The sequence below is a fragment of the Nothobranchius furzeri genome, chromosome 1, assembly GCF_043380555.1.
Source record: "Nothobranchius furzeri strain GRZ-AD chromosome 1, NfurGRZ-RIMD1, whole genome shotgun sequence".
Classification (NCBI taxonomy): Eukaryota; Metazoa; Chordata; class Actinopteri; order Cyprinodontiformes; family Nothobranchiidae; genus Nothobranchius; species Nothobranchius furzeri.
The window spans coordinates 73,438,157-73,458,369 of NC_091741.1; the positions used below are offsets into that span (position 1 = coordinate 73,438,157).

General features: G+C 43.7%; 1 protein-coding gene across 5 annotated transcripts; it reads left to right on the forward strand.

The window, feature by feature from the left end:
* Positions 1–703: 703 nt before the first annotated feature.
* tlx2 (T cell leukemia homeobox 2) lies at positions 704–15,572 on the forward strand. 5 transcript variants are annotated; one of them, XM_054739357.2, is made up of 5 exons: positions 706–1,881; positions 7,203–7,415; positions 7,986–8,220; positions 12,629–12,809; positions 13,224–15,571. In XM_054739357.2, exons 1-5 carry the CDS (start codon positions 1,365–1,367, stop codon positions 13,233–13,235), a joined length of 1,158 nt encoding a protein of 385 aa, XP_054595332.1. In that variant the 5' UTR covers positions 706–1,364; the 3' UTR covers positions 13,236–15,571. The 5 variants fall into 5 exon arrangements, with proteins under 5 accessions (XP_054595330.1, XP_015831176.1, XP_054595332.1 ...); XM_054739356.2 differs by having other exon boundaries at positions 707–1,881; positions 7,983–8,220; positions 13,224–15,570; XM_054739355.2 differs by lacking the exon at positions 13,224–15,571 and having other exon boundaries at positions 704–1,881; positions 7,983–8,220; positions 12,629–12,845.
* Positions 15,573–20,213: the final 4,641 nt, after the last annotated feature.

The following is a 20,213-nucleotide window of genomic DNA, read 5'->3' on the forward strand; positions in this document are numbered from 1 at the left end:
TCTGATGACGCAACCCGCTTTTTAACACCATCAAAGCTTATGCAGATCCTGTTTCTTCTCAATGAGAGTTCACGGGTCAGAATAAAAATGAATGTTGTTTAAACAAATAGTTATCTGAGGAGTGTTGTGAATGTTGCAATACAGCACGTGACCTGCTTGGTGCAGACAACCAAAGACTGTTTTGCTGAGGAGTTGCCAAATAGTCCAAATGACCTCTCAGGTGTCCAAATCTCCTCTTGCAGGGGTTCGTTGATGCAAAACACAATAATAATAATACACATAATGAGGAATGATTAACAACAAACTGCAATAAAATATCCAAAGCAAATGCATCATTGCTGAGTTAAACGTTATTTGCTACATTATAAGGCTTTTTAATTAGGTGCGTCTGTTTGGCGCGCGGACAAACGCGCCTTTATAGAACACGTCGTCTCCTTATTCCATTTATGGAAATCCTTAGCATTAAATGAAACTGTTGAAAATGTTAAATATTTCTTAATTTTTTTTAAGTTTGAATTTTTTATAACTATTTTATGAAATATGAAAGAAATAACGCGCTAAAATGCGCAAAACGTCCCTTAAAGACCAGAAAATCCGTGCAAAAGACAAAAGGCTGCGGCCTCTTTAAGACATCCAAGCAAAACAACTGTCCTCTCGTGGAGGAGGGAGGATGAGAGTGAGAAATGGGAGGGGGTGAGGGCTGGAGGACCGAATGGCAGCTTTTACGCAGAGGGCAGTCTCACCTGCTGAAACGCACTTCACCATTCAGCACAACAGAGCCATTCTCTCGCGCTCACCTCCAATTAATATCCGAGCCTGCGAGGTCAGCGCTTCCATTTTTTTCTCGGCTTTGCTTTTGTTTTGATCCAGAGGGCTAGGTTGTTTTTGCTCTGTCCCCCGCGTATGGGTCGCCTCTGCCAGAGTGGGCGAACAAAGCGCATCAAGTCTCTCCACAGAGCTGCCTTCTCTCTAAACCACGGATTTTTGACTGTAAGTAAACTTCGCAGGATAATCGTTTGGCATCGTCGGCGGGGCATCCTATAGGCTACCTCGTGTCTAATTCGCTTGGATCACAGATCGCTCTATTAAAGATGGATAGGCTAAGCTTTTTCTTCGCCAAGCGGATAGTGGTTTAATTTAGGAAGCATCCACCGCTGGAGAAAACTGAAGCAATGGCATGATTTTGGATCGCACCCGACACGTTATTGGTTCCCTGGGAGTTGGCTGCATGTGTCGATGCTTGAACACCAGAAAATAGCTCCGTTCTGCAGCACAAACTCAAATATCTCCCTTTCTTTAGATTAGATATATGAAGATAATTAATCCATATTCTCATAAAACGCAGTGAGCATCGTCAGTAAATCATGGAGCACACTGGGATCGAGGAAGTCAGCCAGACACACCAGCAGCAGCATGAACCCATCAGCTTTGGGATCGACCAGATCCTGAACAGCTCGGATCAGTCTAGCGGCTGCATGCTGCCCAACCGGACCAGCGACCCGGATTACGCGCTGGCCTCCAACGTCTACAGCAACGGCTACAACAGCGTGTACAACCCAGCCTGCTCCATGGCGGCGGCGGCGGGCTTGGCCGGCTCCTACAACGTCAACATGAACATGAATGTCAGCATGAACATGAACATGAACGTTAACGTGAACTCCGGGAGTTCCAGCGGGGTGATTCGGGTACCTGCGCACAGACCCATGCCGCCTCCGCCACCGCCGCCCGCCGCCGCCGCTCCTCACCCGCCCCCTTCTACGCATCCGCCGGGGATCGGACCCGGAATCCCCTCGGTGGCCGGGATGGGGATGGGGAACCCCGCGAACTTCACCTTTCCATGGATGGAGAGCAGTAGGAGGTTCGCAAAGGACAGACTGACAGGTAAAGAACAAATTCACAGATTGAGAATAGTTCACTCGTGTGTGTGTGTGTGTGTGTGTGTGTGTGTGTGTGTGTGTGTGTGTGTTTAACCGGTTCTGGACGGTGTAGAGCTCTGGGCCTTTATCACCAAAGTGCGGATGATGGTTTAATATTTTGGTTGTAATCTATAACGAGTCATATAGGCGCGCGCTGAGTGGCTTTTATTATGCTGGAAGGGCAGCCTGATAAACGAGCGGAGAAATTGACGCGGACATGCTGATGAATCAGTATTGGACAATCACTCTCCATTTACAGCAGATGACGGATAACCACGTTCCCGGGTCCTTCATGAGGATGAATGATTTCTTTCTCTTCCTTGAGCCAGTTGATGAAAGTTGGATGATGAGTCAGGGTTGCAATGAAACAATGAAGTAGTAGTAGTAGTAGTAATAATAATAATAATAATAATAATAATAATAATAATAATAATAATAATAATGAAATAAAATAGCCTAATAAAAATGCATCAAGATTAACTTAGAAGCCAGGGTTCAGGCAGATTATGTTAATCTTTTTCGTTTCTATTTGAAAATTTGAAACTATTTTGTCTACAATAAACTTATTTCCATGTCAAAAGCAGCACACAAAAATCACAAAAGATATTTTTTATCGATTTCCACTGAAAACAAACGTCTGCCTTGATGTGCATTTATTTATAATTGAGCTCTACATCTTTTAATCCATGATTGCACATAAAAAGCACAAAAGTGAAAAATTGCGCATTTATCCAAGTCCCTGCAGTTATTTGCATCTTGAGGTAAGACATTCATTTTCGCTCGCTGTGGTTTTTATTTCAATAACAACCAACATAAAAAACAGAAAAAAAGAAAAGAAAAACAAACAAAACAAAAAAACGTGTGGCACTTAAAAAAAGATTCAATATTTTACAGAAATGTTGACTTTTTGTAAAAAGCAATAAATACATAAATAAATAAATATTTCTGAGTTATTTTGATAAATACTTAATAATAATAATAATAATAATTATTATTATTATTATTATTATAATTATTATAGATTAGATAACGCTCGTTTGAAGGACTAAACTGTTTAAGGAGCACCCATACTCGTTTCTCTCTCTTTAAGAATAAAAAAGAACCAGACATCCTGAAGCTCCTCGGACACGCTCCCTCTCCACACATTAAATATTCATATTTCAGTTCTTTCTCTACATGATTAATTATTAATTACTGGGGGACGATATGTCATCTGCAAAAAGATACAGTGTAAATAGACTTATCAATTTTACTCATAGTCACCGAGGGCCTCTCGTTTAATTTCTCCCAGCTTTCTGTAATTATTTCGCTGCTTATTTCTTTCCCATGTATTGATCAGCCAAAGATCCAAAGCAGGCACACACACACACACACACACACACACACACACACACACACACACACACACACACACACACACACACACACACACACACACACACACACACACACGCACGCACACACACACACGCACACGCACACGCACGCGCTTAAAAGGCTCTATCAGCTATCTTATAAACTCGATCCTTCTGGCAGAGCTCCCAGTTTGAATGTTTCTCCCTGTTTCTTGTTTTTCTGCTCGTCCTCCAACATGAAACCGGAGGTGTTCAGCTCCTGTCTGCACACGGAGCCGAAGGCTTCCAGCTCTCACACGAACACAAATTGTAAACAAAAACCTGCGAAATTGCTCTGCAGATTCTCGTTTTTTACGCTGCAGGTGCAAATTCACGATCATGCATCACGGCTGCAGCTCAGAATCAGAACAAAAGAACCATGCAGTGGATTCTAATTCATTCACTGGCTATTAAACCGGTCTGCATTAAATCAGAGCCTGTGGAGACGTGGCTTTATTTTATCCTAATGCGCGCATGGTTTAAATGTCAAAACTCAGATCAGTTCCACCATCTGAAGCTCTGTTTACAGCGTTTCGGTTCCCCATTTAGCTCACTCAAGCAGGCAAAAATGTCATAACAAATAAATAAATAAATAAACAAAACAAAATGATTAAAAAGTAAATCACAAACAGGATGTTTCAACAAAACTAACACCAGGGTTATTTCAATTCTGTTCAAAACCCTTTATTCATTCCAGCAGGAAATCAGAAAGCTCCAATAATAATTAGCGAATCAAATATTTGTTAATATTATCATTTTTACATGTTACCTTTTTACTTTATAATCCTTAATGTCCCAAAGAAGAAAATCTACAAAGAAAGATTAAAAGAATTCACTTTTAACACGGGTTTTAAATGTTATCGGTATTGGTAACTCCCATGTTCACAGCTCAGTTTTGATCACAAAATATATACTTAGGAATATTAAACAGTATCTAACATAAAATATTTTTAAAAGCTTTAAAAAGTAATAATAATAATAATAATAATAATAATAATAATAATAATAATAATAATAATAATAATAATAATAATAATTTGTATGAAGTAAAAATGATTACATGTAATGATAATAATTAGACAATTACCGGCGTGATAATACATCAGAGCCCAGCACCAATAAAAACTATAATTAGGCTCTTTTCTCTTTGGCTGCAGACACAAATCACTTCCTCCCCGCTCGTGTCATTGCGACAGAAAACAGTCCCCTCCTTTTGTTCCGTGTTGTGTAATAAATAGCAATGTATGTTCACGTTATATTTCAATATCCCCTTTAGAATCCTTCACGGATATATTTATTAGATTGCTACCGAGGTAATATCCGCAGTGGGGAAGGGAGGCGCTGTCACCGAGAAGTGTTATTAAGTATAAGTGGTTTTATTATGGGAAACATATTCTCCACGGTGGCATTTTATTTTCTGATAATGCTTATGCTAAATTGTGTTATCGAGGCAGCAGATTTTATACTTTCACCCGTTTCTTTTTTTTATTTGCTGAAAAAGGAGATGAAAGTCAAATAGTTTCTAATTTTATTTTTAAGGAAAAAAACTTTTATTTTTATACATTTATCAAATATGTGATAAAATATTATCAAATAATATTTTTCTTCATGAGAAAACAAGGTGCATTTTTATGATTTCATTCTCTTCTTAAGCTTTATTTGGTGACTTTTGTTCAGGAGAAAAACTGTTATTAGAAAAAATATATATATGCTATTTTCATTAATAACTGAAACTTGAGATTATTTTTATTAGCAGTACAAATATATCCTGATCATTCCTATGCTTTTCTTTTACTTTCTTGATTTGTTTTTAATTATTACACCCTGCAAGCTTAAATAAAAACTAACGTTCCACTGCAGCCCAAATCAGCCAAATAAATGCCCAATTAAAGACACAACAGAGAATGATCACATCTACATTTTCATTAGATCAGCTAGAGTAAGTGTGTAATATTTAGATAACTGACAATATTAATTTCTGACACAAAATAGCACCAGGGCTCATTTTAAATATTATTTTACACCTTTTCTATCATGGTGACTTGTGCAGGATCTGCTAGCACAGATGGATAATTAATGTATCCCTCTGCATTTCGAGCTCTGTAAGCCAATGCTTCTCCAGAAGATTCTGCTGCTCCTTGTTGCCTCTGAACGTGCTCATGTGTGCCTGGCCCATCGGGTCACAGATGGTTTGAAATAGCCTTCTAATGCAGTATTATTTAGCCAGGCCTGCCGCTGCAGGAGCGCGCGCACACACACACACTCACACACACGCACACACACGCACACACACACACACACACACACACACACACACACACACACACACACACACACACACACACACACACACACACACACACACACACACACACACACACACACACACACACACACACACACACACACACACCCTCCTCAATCTTTGTGATCTGTGTGGCTTCATATAACACTTTTAAACAAATAGTAACAAAAATCAGTATTATACGTCTTTAAATCACAGATCATTTACAAAGTCTGACAATTCCGCCGTAATTCAGCAATAAATAACACAAAAGTGTTCATTTTTTACAATTATTGCAACAGCACAGTAATGTTTGTTTGTGTAAAATCACAGCTCATAGAGACGGCAGTCAGAGCCCCAGTAGGAGCGTTAGCGGCGTATAATTACCCTTTTATTGAGCATCAGAGCAAACACATAACACAAGGTAGTATTATAATGCTGTAAAAATATCAGTGACGATTAAAAATAACAATAAGAGGAGAAAATAAAAGGTCAAAGTTGAGCTTACTGCAAAATCCAGAGGAATGGATGTTGAGATGGACAGGTTCTCACGACACACCATGAATCTGTGTTGCTACACAGAGGTGACATAAACTTTATGTGACCTGCTACAGCAGAATCATCTCTTTTCTTTACAAATCATTTGCCTCGCCTTCAATTTGCCGCTCGCGTTCAGCACCATCGGGGGACTCTGGCAGATTCATAATAGCTTCATGTTCCATTTTCCATCCAAATTGTCATCATGTGTGCAGCAAATGAATTTTCAGGTGGCTGAAACTCTGTAGAGCAGCAGCAGCACAGAGCCCCAAGGGGCACACGCAGATGTTTTCATATTCATTTGTGCTCCTGGTGAGCTTTCCTGACAAAACAAAAACAAATAAACACCCTGTTAGACAGCAGGCAAAACAGCCTGCTGGGGTGGAGTGACACAGGCAGAGAGAGGGAGACAGGAAGATTTTGCTGTTTTAAAGCTGTTGATTTTCATTCAGCTTCTAAATGAGAATGTGGCTGCAGAGTGGATCTATGACCAAAGATCTCATTTCATTATTGATCATCTGTTTACTCGTGGCTGACAAAATAGACAGGAATCATAGATATTTTATGATGTGAAGGATAAGTTGTTATTAATACCCAACATGGGGAGGGAAGCAAGAGGCTCTGAGGCAAAGAACTGAAGAAAACCGTGATTTTTCAGTTTAATACAAGGGACAAAAAACCTCTAAATCAAAGCCTTTTTTTTACTGTGTTAAGGTGACTTAAATATTACAAAAGTGTTTAAATGTGTGATAAATTCTTCTGTTTTTGTGCCATTTTACAGACAATTGTCAGCTCTGATGTTGTAAAATCTTATGTACCTCTACAGAACCTTATTCAGATTTTCTGCAGACATTTGATTAATCCCTCTAACCCAGTAAACTGTCACTTAGTTTTCTTGAATGGCAAATATCTCATTTGATGGTGAATCATGTCCAAAGAGCAGCAGCAAATAATGTTAGAGCAGACTCTGGTCATCATTCAGGCCTCCTTCATGTGATTATGGTTACTGTCCGCCGGTGCCTGCTGCTGTCCTCCAGAAGTGGGACCTTACTGTGTCTCCCTTTCCTTTAGGGGAGGAGGCAGAGGAGAGCCGGGCCGAGGAGGCCGCAGGGGGGCCAGAGGCTGCTGCGCCCCTCTGCCCTCTCCCCAAGGGAGACATCGGCAGGGTCCCTGTCTGGAGCACTGTGGAGACATTAGCCAAATGCTATTACCCCGAGCTGGCTCACCTGCGAGACAGCAATGGCCTTCTAGCAGACTATCCGTTTCCAAAGGGGGCCTGTCCAGGTGAGTCACTGCTCCACCACTAAACCACCCGATACTTCACCTGCATCTGTTACACCTGACCTTTAGAGATGATCTGACGTAAAGGCAAAGCTAAATTTAACAATATTCTCTTCCTCTGTTTTGAAATGACATGCCTTCTGTTTAACGCCGTTTGCGTTTTATCTCCTGAATTTAATAGTTTCAAGCCACTTGTTTTTAAAAGAGTTGAGATGGAATCCGAAATGAATTTCTCTCCAAAAAAACAACAATGGAATCTACACTCTAAAAACAAATTATTGAAGAACTCAAATAAAGTATGTCAAATGGGCCCATTAAACCGAATTGCTTTAGTGAAGAGTGTTATCTTGAAAGTAAGTGTATGCTACACTTTAGATTTAAGTAACTAGGTTTAGTGGAACCAGTTGACATGACAGTTCATTTTTTAGAGTGTTTGAATGTTGGTAAATTTCTGTCTTCAAAGCAAAGCCTACAGAAATGTCAGTTCAAACCTAAAAAAACCTTTAAAATAAGAATAATTAAGAATATAAATGTAAATAAGAAACCTTCACAGATTTTCTCTTTCTTCAGCAGCCCTCTCACCCTTCTCCGTGACCCGTCGCATTGGTCACCCGTACCAGAACCGGACACCGCCCAAAAGGAAAAAGCCTCGCACTTCCTTCAGCCGAGTGCAGATCTGTGAGCTGGAAAAACGTTTTCACCGACAGAAGTACCTGGCATCAGCTGAGCGTGCCACTTTGGCAAAGGCCCTAAAGATGACGGATGCCCAGGTTAAGACCTGGTTCCAGAACAGGAGGACAAAATGGCGGTAAGAGAGCTGCTGTTTCATCTCCCCTAAAGCATGATGAATTCCTCCTCCACACATCTCACACACGTCTGTTTTTACCCCCTTTTTCATTTAAACGTGATCCCCTGGAGCAAAACAGACCGACTGTGATTGATCCTCCTCAAGTTTAGTTTATATTTTTCCCTCTAACCGACAGCCTTGACTGTGTCTTTGTTTTACTCCTGTCCAAAATGCTTACCGGTGTCTTGGCTGCCCACAGCTGGAGCGTTCCAGGAGTTGTAAAACACAACACCTATTTTGCTTAGCTTAGCTGCCAGTCCAGGCCAGTTCACTTGACCAAGCACAATTACTCCTGAGTCTCCTGAAAGGCCTTTTAGAAACCTGCTGTCCAAAGCAATACTGACTCACTCACAGGAGGACACACACACGCACACACACACTCCTTCACTTCATTCTAACTGTTGTTTATAGCCATTTGGAAGTAAATGAGCAGGAAACCAAATTAAGATGCCCTTCCCATTGTTAAAGGGACAGGACGTATATTTCAAAAGCACATTACAAGCAGGCAAATTACCTGAAGTCATTACCTTAAGGGCTTTTACGTTTAAATGACCCTAATGCTTTTTAAAATGTTTTCTTCTTGCTCACAGAAACAGTTAAAGGCTTTAAGCTTTTTTGTTTCATGTTGGAATAAATTTACTGGCTTCTGGAAATATTCCAGAACTATTTCAATTCTTGAGTATTTTGAATTTTTTAATTGTTTGTGCATTTATGTTTCCTTGTTGTTTACTTTTTTGTGACTGTAACTGCTGCTGTGACACCAAGATGTCTACACTCAGGGACAATAAAATAATTGTCTATTCTATTCTAAAGCTCATTATTTCAAATTTGAAACGATGAATGAATAAATAAAAATGAGGTTTTCTGATTCCACCCAGCTCTCTGGCTGTTTGTGACATCATGGGGGTGTTTCTAATAAAACCCACCAAACCGTGTCCTGCCTGAGTGGCACGTCACGAGTAATGGGGGAATTGCTTTAACTGGTTATTCTGATTTCCTACTTTTGCCAAGATTTATGCTGTTCTCCTGTTGTGTGCATCCGATAGGATGAGCGTGAGGGATGTCTTTGCGTGACGACTACGCTAGTAACAAGAGGATGATCAAATCAACAGCCAGGGAATCAGATTATGATAATGCTGTTAACAATAATGTGTGGCTAATGGATGGAGCTTGGTGTGCATGACAGAGGGCTAGAGGTGTGTTTCTGCTATAGCTGCCATTCGGATCTGGCTGCTGGCTTTAGTTGCTTGTTTGTTAAAGGCTATGATATTATAGCTTTTTAAAAGCTAGGATTTTATGCTAAAATGAAGGCCAGTTGCTTAATGTGTGTGTTTCTGTAAAGTGATACCGGACTTTTAGAACATGTTCTGGTAAGATTTGCACACACATAAAGAACATAGAGCATGACCTTATCATCAAAATTTTACCAACTGGATACATAAACGCAAAAATAATAATTTATTTGACTTTTCCAGAAACACATCTGCGTGTTAGATGACTGTTAAAGCTGCACAGATGTGAGGTTTTTAAACAGCTCGCAGTCTAAAAACAGAAAATAAAAACAGATTTGACTTTAAGGCAGGAGGCCCTTCATCCCCTCTAACCACCACCTTCACCTACCAACACCTGCCAATCACCTCCATCTGCTGTCAACCACCTCCAATCACCTCAATCAGCTGTCAATCACCTCCAATCACCTCAATCAGCTGTCAATCACCTCCAATCATCTCTACCAGCTGTCAATCACCTCCAATCACCTCTACCAGCTGTCAATCAACTACATCAGCTGTCAATCACCTCCCCCAGCTGTCAATCACCTCCAGTCATCTCTACCAGCTGTCAATCACCTCCAATCACCTCTACCAGCTGTCAATCAACTACATCAGCTGTCAATCACCTCCCCCAGCTGTCAATCATCTCCATCAGCTGTCAGTCACCTCCATCAGCTGCCAATCACTTCCACCAGCTGTCAATCACCTCCATCAGCTGTCAATCAACTCCATCAGCTGTCAATCACTTCCACCAGCTGTCAATCACCTCCCTCAGCTGTCAATCATCTCCATCAGCTGTCAGTCACCTCCACCAGCTGCCAATCACTTCCACCAGCTGTCAGTCATCTCCATCAGCTGTCAATAACTTCCACCAGCTGTCAATCACTTCCACCAGCTGTCAATCATCTCCATCAGCTGTCAATCATCTCCATCAGCTGTCAATCACCTCCCTCAGCTGTCAATCATCTCCATCAACTGTCAGTCACCTCCATCAGCTGCCAATCACTTCCACCAGCTGTCAATCACCTCCATCAGCTGTCAATCAACTCCATCAGCTGTCAATCACTTCCACCAGCTGTCAATCACCTCCCTCAGCTGTCAATCATCTCCATCAGCTGTCAGTCACCTCCACCAGCTGCCAATCACTTCCACCAGCTGTCAATCACCTCCATCAGCTGTCAATCATCTCCATCAGCTGTCAATCACTTCCACCAGCTGTCAATCATCTCCATCAGCTGTCAGTCACCTCCATCAGCTGTCAATAATCTCCATCAGCTGTCAATCACTTCCACCAGCTGTCAATCATCTCCATCAGCTGTCAATCACCTCCCTCAGCTGTCAATCGTCTCCATCAGCTGTCAGTCACTTCACCAGCTGTCAATCACCTCCATCAGCTGTCAATCATCTCCATCAGCTGTCAATCACTTCCACCAGCTGTCAATCACCTCCCTCAGCTGTCAATCATCTCCATCAGCTGTCAGTCACCTCCATCAGCTGTCAATCATCTCCATCAGCTGTCAATCACTTCCACCAGCTGTCAATCACTTCCACCAGCTGTCAATCACCTCCATCAGCTGTCAATCATCTCCACCAGCTGTCAATCACTTCCACCAGCTGTCAATCCTCTCCATCAGCTGTCAGTCACCTCCAATCACTTCCACCAGCTATCAATCATCTCCATCAGCAGTCATTCACTTCCAATCACCTCCACCAGCTGTCAATCCTCTCCATCAGCTGTCAGTCACCTCCAATCACTTCCACCAGCTATCAATCATCTCCATCAGCAGTCAATCACTTCCAATCACCTCCACCTGCTGTCAGTCCTCTCCATCAGCTGTCAGTCACCTCCAATCACCTCCACCAGCTGTCAATCATCTCCATCAGCTATCAATCACCTCCAATCACCTCCACCTGCTGTCAATCATCTCCATCAGCAGTCAATCACTTCAAATCACCTCCACCAGCGCCCAATCAGCTCCATCAGCAGTCAATCACCTCCACCAGCGCCCAATCATCTCCACCAGCAGTCAATCACCTCCACCAGCTGTCAATCCTCTCCATCCGCTATCAATCACCTCCAATCACCTCCACCTGCTGTCAATCATCTCCATCAACAGTCAATCACTTCCAGTCACCTCCACCAGTGCCCAATCAGCTCCATCAGCAGTCAGTTTAAATCAATTTAATACAAGTTTATTTATATAGCGCCAAATCACAACAAGAGTCGTCTCAAGGCACTTCACACAATTAAAATTCCAATACAGGTCAGTTCATTAAGCCAATCAGAAAAAAGTTTCCTATATAAGGAAGTTCAATCACGTCAATCACCTCCAATCACCTCCACCAGCTGCCAATCACCTCCACCACCTTCTTCCTCCACCCCCTGCCAGTCACCACCACCACCTGTCAATCACCTCCACCAGCTGCCAATCACATCCATCACCTTCTCTCACTCTCCCTGCCAATCATCTCCATCAGCTACCACTTACCTCCACCACCTTCTCCCACCACCACCAATACCTGTCAATCACCACTACCACCAGCTGCTATTCACCTCCACCAGCTGTCAATCACCTCTACCACCTTCTTCCATCACCACCACCAGCTGCCAGTTACCTCCACCTGCTACCAGTCACCTCCACCACCTTCTCCCATCACCAACACTGCCTGTCAATCCCCTCCACCAGCTGCCATTCACCTCCACCAGCTGCCAATCACCTCTACCACCTTATTCCATCACCAACACCACTTGTCAATCCCCTCCACCAGCTGCCATTCACCTCCACCAGCTGCCAATCACCTCTACCACCTTATTCCATCACCAACACCACTTGTCAATCACCTCCACCAGCTGCCAATCATATCGCAACATCACTTCAATATAATTAAATATAAGGTTGTTTCTTTGCACTAAATCTGATTTCAGAATATGTTACATATCATCTCATGCTGCATAAAAAGAACAAACGTTTATGTAAATGCTTGAATTAGACTTTGTGAAAGGTGTGCAAACCGAGTGAGGTCATGTTGTATGAGCTCATATAAAACCTAACATTCATTGAAATTCTCCTGTGCTCTCTTTTTCTCTCTTCCTGCAGGAGACAGACTGCAGAGGAACGAGAAGCTGAGAGGCAGCAGGCCAATCGGCTGATGTTGCAGCTTCAGCAGGAGGCTTTCCAGAAGACGTTGAGCCAGCCGCTGCAGCCAGACCCCCTCTGCCTGCACAACTCCTCCCTCTACGCCCTGCAGAACCTGCAGCCATGGGCAGAAGACAATAAGGTGACCTCCGTCACCTCCATGGCATCTGTAGTGTGATAGTGTGTGTGAATGTGTCTAAAGGTGACAGGGAGGGAAAGTGAAAAAAAGCCTTGATTAGAATTTTGTGAGACTGAATAGAAGAAAAGAGGAATTTCCTCATTTTCTAACATCTTCTCAAGTATCTGATGTTAGGACAGACTCAGGAGGTTTTGTGCTTTGGATGAAATAACGTGAATGGACATTGTGTTTCCTCTCTCATTGACCGTTACCAGCAACAGACACAGAGACAGCTATCAGTAGTCGGACTTCCAGTCACAGGGGCTGCATTTAGTTTTCTGTTTATGAAAATTAATCAAGTCTATGAGTGTTATCATAGAAATCTAAAGTCTGTTCAGTCATATCCTGCCTTACACCAAGTTTTCGCTTTCCCTTCAGCTGTCGGTCTAAAAGAGAAGAGGGCACTTCCCCCTAAGTGCCGGGAAACACATGGACTCTTCTGTACATGCTCAAGACTGTCCCTCCCCCCCTCCCCCCCATTTGCCTCTGGATCCCACTCGCAAGGTGGCAGAGACTTTCTGCTAATAACAAAAAATACTTTGCTTCTGAATTTGTACAATGTAGTAAATGCATGTTTCAGTCCTTTTCTGTGTGCACTTGGAGGAACCACAGAAATCAGCTGCTGTCGAGGCGGATCTCCTCCCTATAGCTGCAGCCATCACGGATGCCTCCTTATGTTAAAATCAGAAGTGTTTTATATTAAAAGATATTGTGACTTTTTGAGAAGATGACAAACCTCTCTCCTTTTCCTTGTCTCTGTTTTGTCGGGTTCCTGTGCTGACTCCGTTTGTTTTGTGTCATCATTACGAAACAGTGCAATAATGGTTTATGATTTTTAGGGCGGAGTTATCCTCATGGGACATAGCTATAATTACACATTAAAGTTTCAAACCACCCAAAGGTATGATGCAATGCAACTGCATCAAAAGATGACAGCAATACCTTTTTTAACCATAAAAACTGATGACTACAGCTCCCATGTGAGTGGAGCAGCGGGTAACACACTCAGATGGTAGAAATCGGTTCTAAATCAAACCGAAAGAAAAGAGATGGGGAAAAACAGGTTTTATATTTTTGTTCTGCTTTTTGTGTGTAGTTGGATGATAACACTTTCAGGAAACAGGTCAGGAAATAAAATTATATTATATATTATCTTGATTCGGAAAAGAGTAGAATGCCTTCTCCGGGTAAGGGGTGAGGTCCTGCCCCAAGTGGAGGAGTTTAAGTATCTCGGGGTCCTGTTCACGAGTGAGGGAAAACTGGAGCGTGAGATCGATAGGCGGATTGGTGCTGCATCTGCAGTGATGCGGGCGTTGTACCAGTCTGTCGTGGTGACGAGAGCTGAGTCAGAAGACGAAGCTCTCAATTTACCGGTCGATCTACGTTCCTACCCTCACCTATGGTCATGAACTTTGGGTGGTGACAGAAAGAACAAGATCGCAGATAAATGAGTTTTCTCCGTAGAGTGGCTGGGCTCTCCCTTAGAGATAGGATGAGAAGCTCGGCCATCGGGGAGGGGCTTGGAGTAGACCCGCTGCTCCTCCACATCGAGAGGAGCCAGTTGAGGTGGCTCGTGCATCTGGTCAGGATGCCTCCTGGACGCCTCTTTGGTGAGGTTTTCCAGGCACGTCCAACCAGGAGGAGGCCTAAAGGTAGACCCATGACATGTTGGAGGGACTATGTCTCTCACCTGGCCAGGGAACGCCTTGGGATTCCCCCGGAGGAGCTGGCCCAAGTGGCTGGGGAGAGGGAAGTCTGGACCTCTCGACTTCAGAGTGGTGTCGAATGAAACTGGTGAAATTTCTAACCCAACAATCTCTGAGATCAATTTAGTGTTACTTTAAAGTGTCTTTCCGGAGTATTTCTCTTATCCGATGGCACCACCTAGTCACACAAGCATATCACACAAATAGTCTCAATCCATTTTATTAAGATGGAAACGTCACGTTTCTTGCTTATGAATGCGCTTCTGTAGCCGGCAAACAGAGCTAAAACATCTTGTTTTACAAGTTTTATTTTCCTGTTATGTTGTGTTTTCATATATTTACATTTTAAATCATTACTTGTCTGTGAAAAGTTTATTAACTCTGCATCAACTAGATACTTCCTTAAATTTGAAGCACATACACGGTAGTCAGGGATGGACTGGGACCAAAATTCAGCCCTGGCATTTTTACGAACCGTTGGCCATCAGAGTGAGGGGTGGGGTGAGGTTGTCGAATGTTGTGTGTGTTGTTCGCGGACTTGTCTTTATGCGGCCGAATGTGATAACAGGGGGTGGAGTGGGGTGGGGGTTGTGTCGGACAAAGCTGGGCAAGTGACCCATTTGGCTAAGCGGCCCACCGGGACAGTGCCAGAATGCCAGATAGACTAGTCCACCCCTGGTGGTAATCCAAAGCTATTGGTTAGTTCTGGTCGGCGTTCAGTTTCCCATTGCACAGAACTATGCGGGGCAGGGGGCATGCTTAGCAAAAAAACAAACAAACAAAAAAAAAAATGGGCGTATTGCTCACATTATATCACAATACATGATGAGACAATGACTTTAAGGATTTCTGAAAAATCATACATCATTTCTGAAAGGGGAAAACTCCGGAAAGCTACTTTACATGTAAAGAGTTGTATACATTTACTTTTACTTTACCACATTACAATGTATATTACTCTTTAAATTTAAGAAACTAGGTTTTGCAGAATCAGTTGATATAATTTGGTTTACTAAATTTAACATTTCATTTCTTAGAGCGTGGGTTCTGTGAAAAGGTCTGTTAATACTGTTTGTGTTATAGATAGTTTTATGAATTGTTTGGAGAAACAGAGATTAACTGGGCTGGATTAAAAAAAAAGTCATATCACAATAAATTCATAGCAGTACATGCAGACTTCAGATCATTCATTTTTGAAAAATGGGTGTTTCACATTTCATGGTTATGTACATACATGTCTGCAGTTCTAAGCAGAGGTAATTAGCTTGGGGCTAGCCTGCCTGGTAAACTAAAATTATTCTGCAGACATAATCATGAAATGTAAATCCTATTATGTAGTTCTGAATAAAATACAAAAGGCTTCTTGTGGCTAGCTCAGAGCTTGTTTGATCAGAAACAATCTTGTTTTCTCCTAACTTAGGCCATTCATATCTACAACAGGCAACATAATTATTTGATTTCCACAGAATGTTGCTTTACAAGTTCTTAATTGGCTCCTTAAAGATTATGTTCACTGAGAAACTGCTTTTTACTTGTCATTTTTAAAATATGATCATTCACTTTGAGTTTTGCATGCAGGCTGAATGTGAAATTAGTCTTCTACCTCTAATACCTGCATTAGGCGTCAAAAGGAAAAAACAGACATTGAAAGGCTCTGTCAAAAAGTACATCACTCTGTCATGAGCTGAACTAGGAAGACCCGTGAAGACGTCAAACACAATGAAAGTATATAAAAAAAGTCTTTATTTTTGGTGGAGTTACCACCAAAGGACAAGGACTAAGAGCAGGGGTGGGCAATTATTTTTTCCATGGGGCCACATGAGAAATAGAAAATATTGTGGAGGGCCAGGCCAAAAGGCTGAAGTCAATTATGCATAATATTAATGGTATTTCTTTATAAAAAGTAGTAAATACCATTGTTTTTTCAAGCTGGTAAGAGTAGACTATATGTTATAAATGAGCAAAAAGGAAAAAGTGAGGTTGGCTTACAAAAATGTGATTTATTCAAATTTCCCAAGGCAATGGTAAACAAAGTGCGCATTTGGTTTTTGTTAAACATTTGTGATTTATATTAGTTAACAGTTTTAGTCACATTCACTCCAAAACACATTTTGAGTTTCAAATATTGTTGGAAAGAGGTCCTTAGCATTCTACAGACACACAGTATTGTCTGTAAAATAAAATCACTGAACTGTGATCTTGTTAAAGTTAAAGTTAAAGTCCCATTAGTTGTCACACACACTGGTGTGTGCGCGAAATTTGTTCTCCGCATTTGACCCATCCCCTGGGGGAGCGGTGAGCTGCAGACACAGCCGCGCTCGGGAACCATTTGGTGGTTTAACCCCCCAATCCAACCCCTTAATGCTGAGAGTCAAGCAGGGAGGCATTGGGTCCCATTTTTTCAAAGTCTTTGGTATGACCCGACCAGGAATCGAATCCTGATCTCCCAGTCTCAGGGCGGACACTCTACCACTAGGTCACTGAGCTGGTTGAGAAAGAGGTTTCAAAAAAAAGTGTCCCAGTTCACTGCTAGTTGCCTACATTTGTGGTCCAAACACCTTATTTTGTGTTTTTAAGCGATTTTTTTCTTATTCAATGAGAGAAATCTAGTCTCTGCTGGGCTTTAACAAGTGCATCAAAGTCAGGTTGAATGTCTGAGGTGGAGATGCGAAGCACAGCTGACAAATGATCATCAGCGAGAGAGGATCTATACCTGGATTTTGTAAACTTCATCATTGAAAATGTTTGTTCACAAATGTAGGTAGAGCCGAAGAAAACCAACATCTTCTGAGCATGTCTCCTCAGGTTTGGAAAGTCCTCCTTAAGAGAAGAGTAGAAATCCAGCAGAGATCCTGAATCTCTGCTTTCAAGTCCCAAACCCTCTTCAGCACTTTCCCCAGGCTGAGCCATCTGACAGCTGTGTGGAGTCCTCCAAAAGAGCCACAAACTGTCTGTGATTCATGGCCCGTGCCCTGATGAAGTTAATTATTTTAGTAACAACATCAGTAACATGGTTGATTTTTAGCACTGACGTGCACAACACATGTTGGTGTATAATTCAATGCAAAAACACCTATTTTTGATCTGCATCGATTTCTGTCACTTTATCTTGCATGCGTTTCAAAAGTCCGACATTTTTCCCTGTAAGATTTGGACAACCGTCTGTTGTGCCACCTGACAGTCTCTCCCATTTCAATCCCAGAGTGTCCATGCACACATTTACCTCTGTAAAAAGATCACTCCTTGTCGTTGTCCCTTTCATCGACCGCATTGCTGCCAGCTCCTCTGTGAGCTCCGTTATCCCCCGGACATCACAGCTCTCGTCTAAGGCCAATGAGAAAAAGTCAAAACTTGCCACTTCACGTTGCAGCTGAAGCTCCAGGTTCCCCACGGTTCGCCTGGACAGCGGGATTTGCTCAAATGCGCCTTTTTTTTCAGGGCATATTAGTGTGGCAGAGTCCACCATGCACTCTTTGACAAACTCTCCCTCCGAAAACGGCTTGCTGTTTTTAGCTATTTTGTGGGATATCACAAAGCTGGTCCTGGTTGCTGCATCCCTGGATGTGTGAAGCTTAGTAAAACAGCCTTGCTGCTTTTGCAACTTTGCTAGCAAAGCTTCGGATGTCCGTGCCCTCTCAGCATCAGACGTTCTTGTATTTTTCCGAGTGTTTCTTGTCGTAATGCCGACTCAAATTGTAGTCCTTAAACACGGCAATCTCCTCCCCGCAAACCAAACACACGGCTTTGCCTCCGACTTCAGTAAAAAAAAAAAACTTAGCAGTCCAATTTTTGTTGAAAATCCTGTATTTGGCATCTTTCTTTCTTTCTTTTTTTTTTTTTTGCATGAGCGGACATTTCTGGGGCTACAATCACCATGTCAACTGCAGGCACTTGTTGCTATACGTATTGCGTCATTGTGCACGTAAAAACAACTTCAAAATAAAAGCAATGCAGCCTTAGCCCATGCATGAGGTAAAATGAGAAAATACATTTATTTTGTAATTTCCAATTAACCTTACGGGCCGGTCAAAGTCAACCAAAGGGCCGTATGTGGCCCGCGGGCCGTAAAATGCCCAGGTCTGACTAAGAGGGTACTCTGGGCTTAGACTAATAGGGGACACTAAAGGACAACGACTAATAGGGGACACTAGAGACTGAGGGGACGTAGACTCTGTGACTGGTGGGGACTGTTGAGACTGGAACGCTGGGGACGTAGACACTTGAGGCCGGAACTCTTGAGACTGGAACACTTGAGACTCTTGAGACTGGAGCACTTGTGGGGACTCTGGAGACAGGAACACTGGGGACGTCGAGACTTGAGATGTGGACGTCGACTCTGGAACAGGAACCTCCGACTTGGGAACAGGAAGGACCGGAGCCTCTTGGACGGGCTGGACCAGAGTCTGTGCGTCCTCCGGGACCGCCGCTGAAGCAGGATGCGATGCGTCCTCTTGGACCACTGCCGAAGCAGGATACGATGCGTCCTCTTGGACCACCGCCAGAGCAGGATGCGATGCGTCCTCCGGAACCACCGCCGAAGCAGGATGCGATGCGACCTCCGGGACCACCGCCAAAGCAGGATGCGATGCGACCTCCGGGACCACCGCCGGGACAGGATGCGCTGCGACCTCCGAGACCACCGCCGGGACAGGATGCGCTGCGACCTCTGGGACCACCGCTGGGACAGGATGCGCTGCGACCTCCGGGACCACCACTGGGACAGGATGCGAAGCGACCCTCGGGACCACCACTGGGACAGGATGCGAAGCGACCCTCGGGACCACTGCTGGAGCAGGACAGACGGAGCCTCTCGGACAGACGGAGGTGGGACCCCTGCTGGACATGGAAGTGGTGCGGACCCTGGGACCACCGCTGGACATGGATGCGATGCGACCCTGGGAACTACCGCCGGACCTGGACAGGCGGAGCCTCTCGGACAGATGAAGGTGGAATCTCAGCTGGACGAGGATGTGGTGCGGCCTCTGGGACCACCGCTGGACGTGGGTGAGATGCGCCCCCTAGGACCACCGCTGGACGTGGCTGCGATGCAACCCCTGGAACCACCGCAGAACTGGGGCAGGCGGAGCCTCTTCAAAAGGCAGAAGTAGGAAGCCCACTGAGCGTGGATGCGGTGAGACTCCTGGGACCACCGTTGGACGTGGACGTGGTGCGTCTCCTGGGACCACCGCTGGACGTGGATGTGGTGCGCCTCCTGGGACCACCGTGGGACGTGGACGCGGTGTGTCCCCTGGGACCACCGCTGGACGTGGACCCGGTGCACCTCCTGGGACCACCGCTGGGCGTGGATGGGACGGATGGACTTGAGGCTTGAGCGGTGTAGCTGCAAAACCTTGCGTCTGAGAAGGCCATGAACTAGTAGAAGGTCTCCGGGACTGCCACTGTTGCGTTATCTGAAACCCGCTACGCACGACGGCCGCAGCAGGCCTGGACGGAGGAGTGGAACCTCTGTGTGGCAGTGGCCTGATGGCCAGCCGCGTTCCCCAGAACGGTGACTCCTGCTCCTTCTCTAGTTCCATGAATTCCAGGAGCGTGAGATATTCCATGACAGGTATGAAGAAGAAAAAAAATACTCCCAAGTGCTGTGTCGGCGTCGGGTCAGACTTTTGGCCAGATTATTATGTCATGAGCTGAATTTGGAAGA

What these genes read in the sequence shown, in the direction of transcription:
- tlx2 (XM_054739355.2), top strand. Translation starts at nt 1,365, where the DNA reads ATGGAGCACACTGGGATCGAGGAAGTCAGCCAGACACACCAGCAGCAG. An exon ending in TCCAAAGGGGGCCTGTCCAG is followed by an intron (nt 7,416 to 7,982) that starts GTGAGTCACTGC and finishes CTCTTTCTTCAG; the next exon opens with CAGCCCTCTCACCCTTCTCC. An exon ending in AACAGGAGGACAAAATGGCG is followed by an intron (nt 8,221 to 12,628) that starts GTAAGAGAGCTG and finishes CTCTTCCTGCAG; the next exon opens with GAGACAGACTGCAGAGGAAC.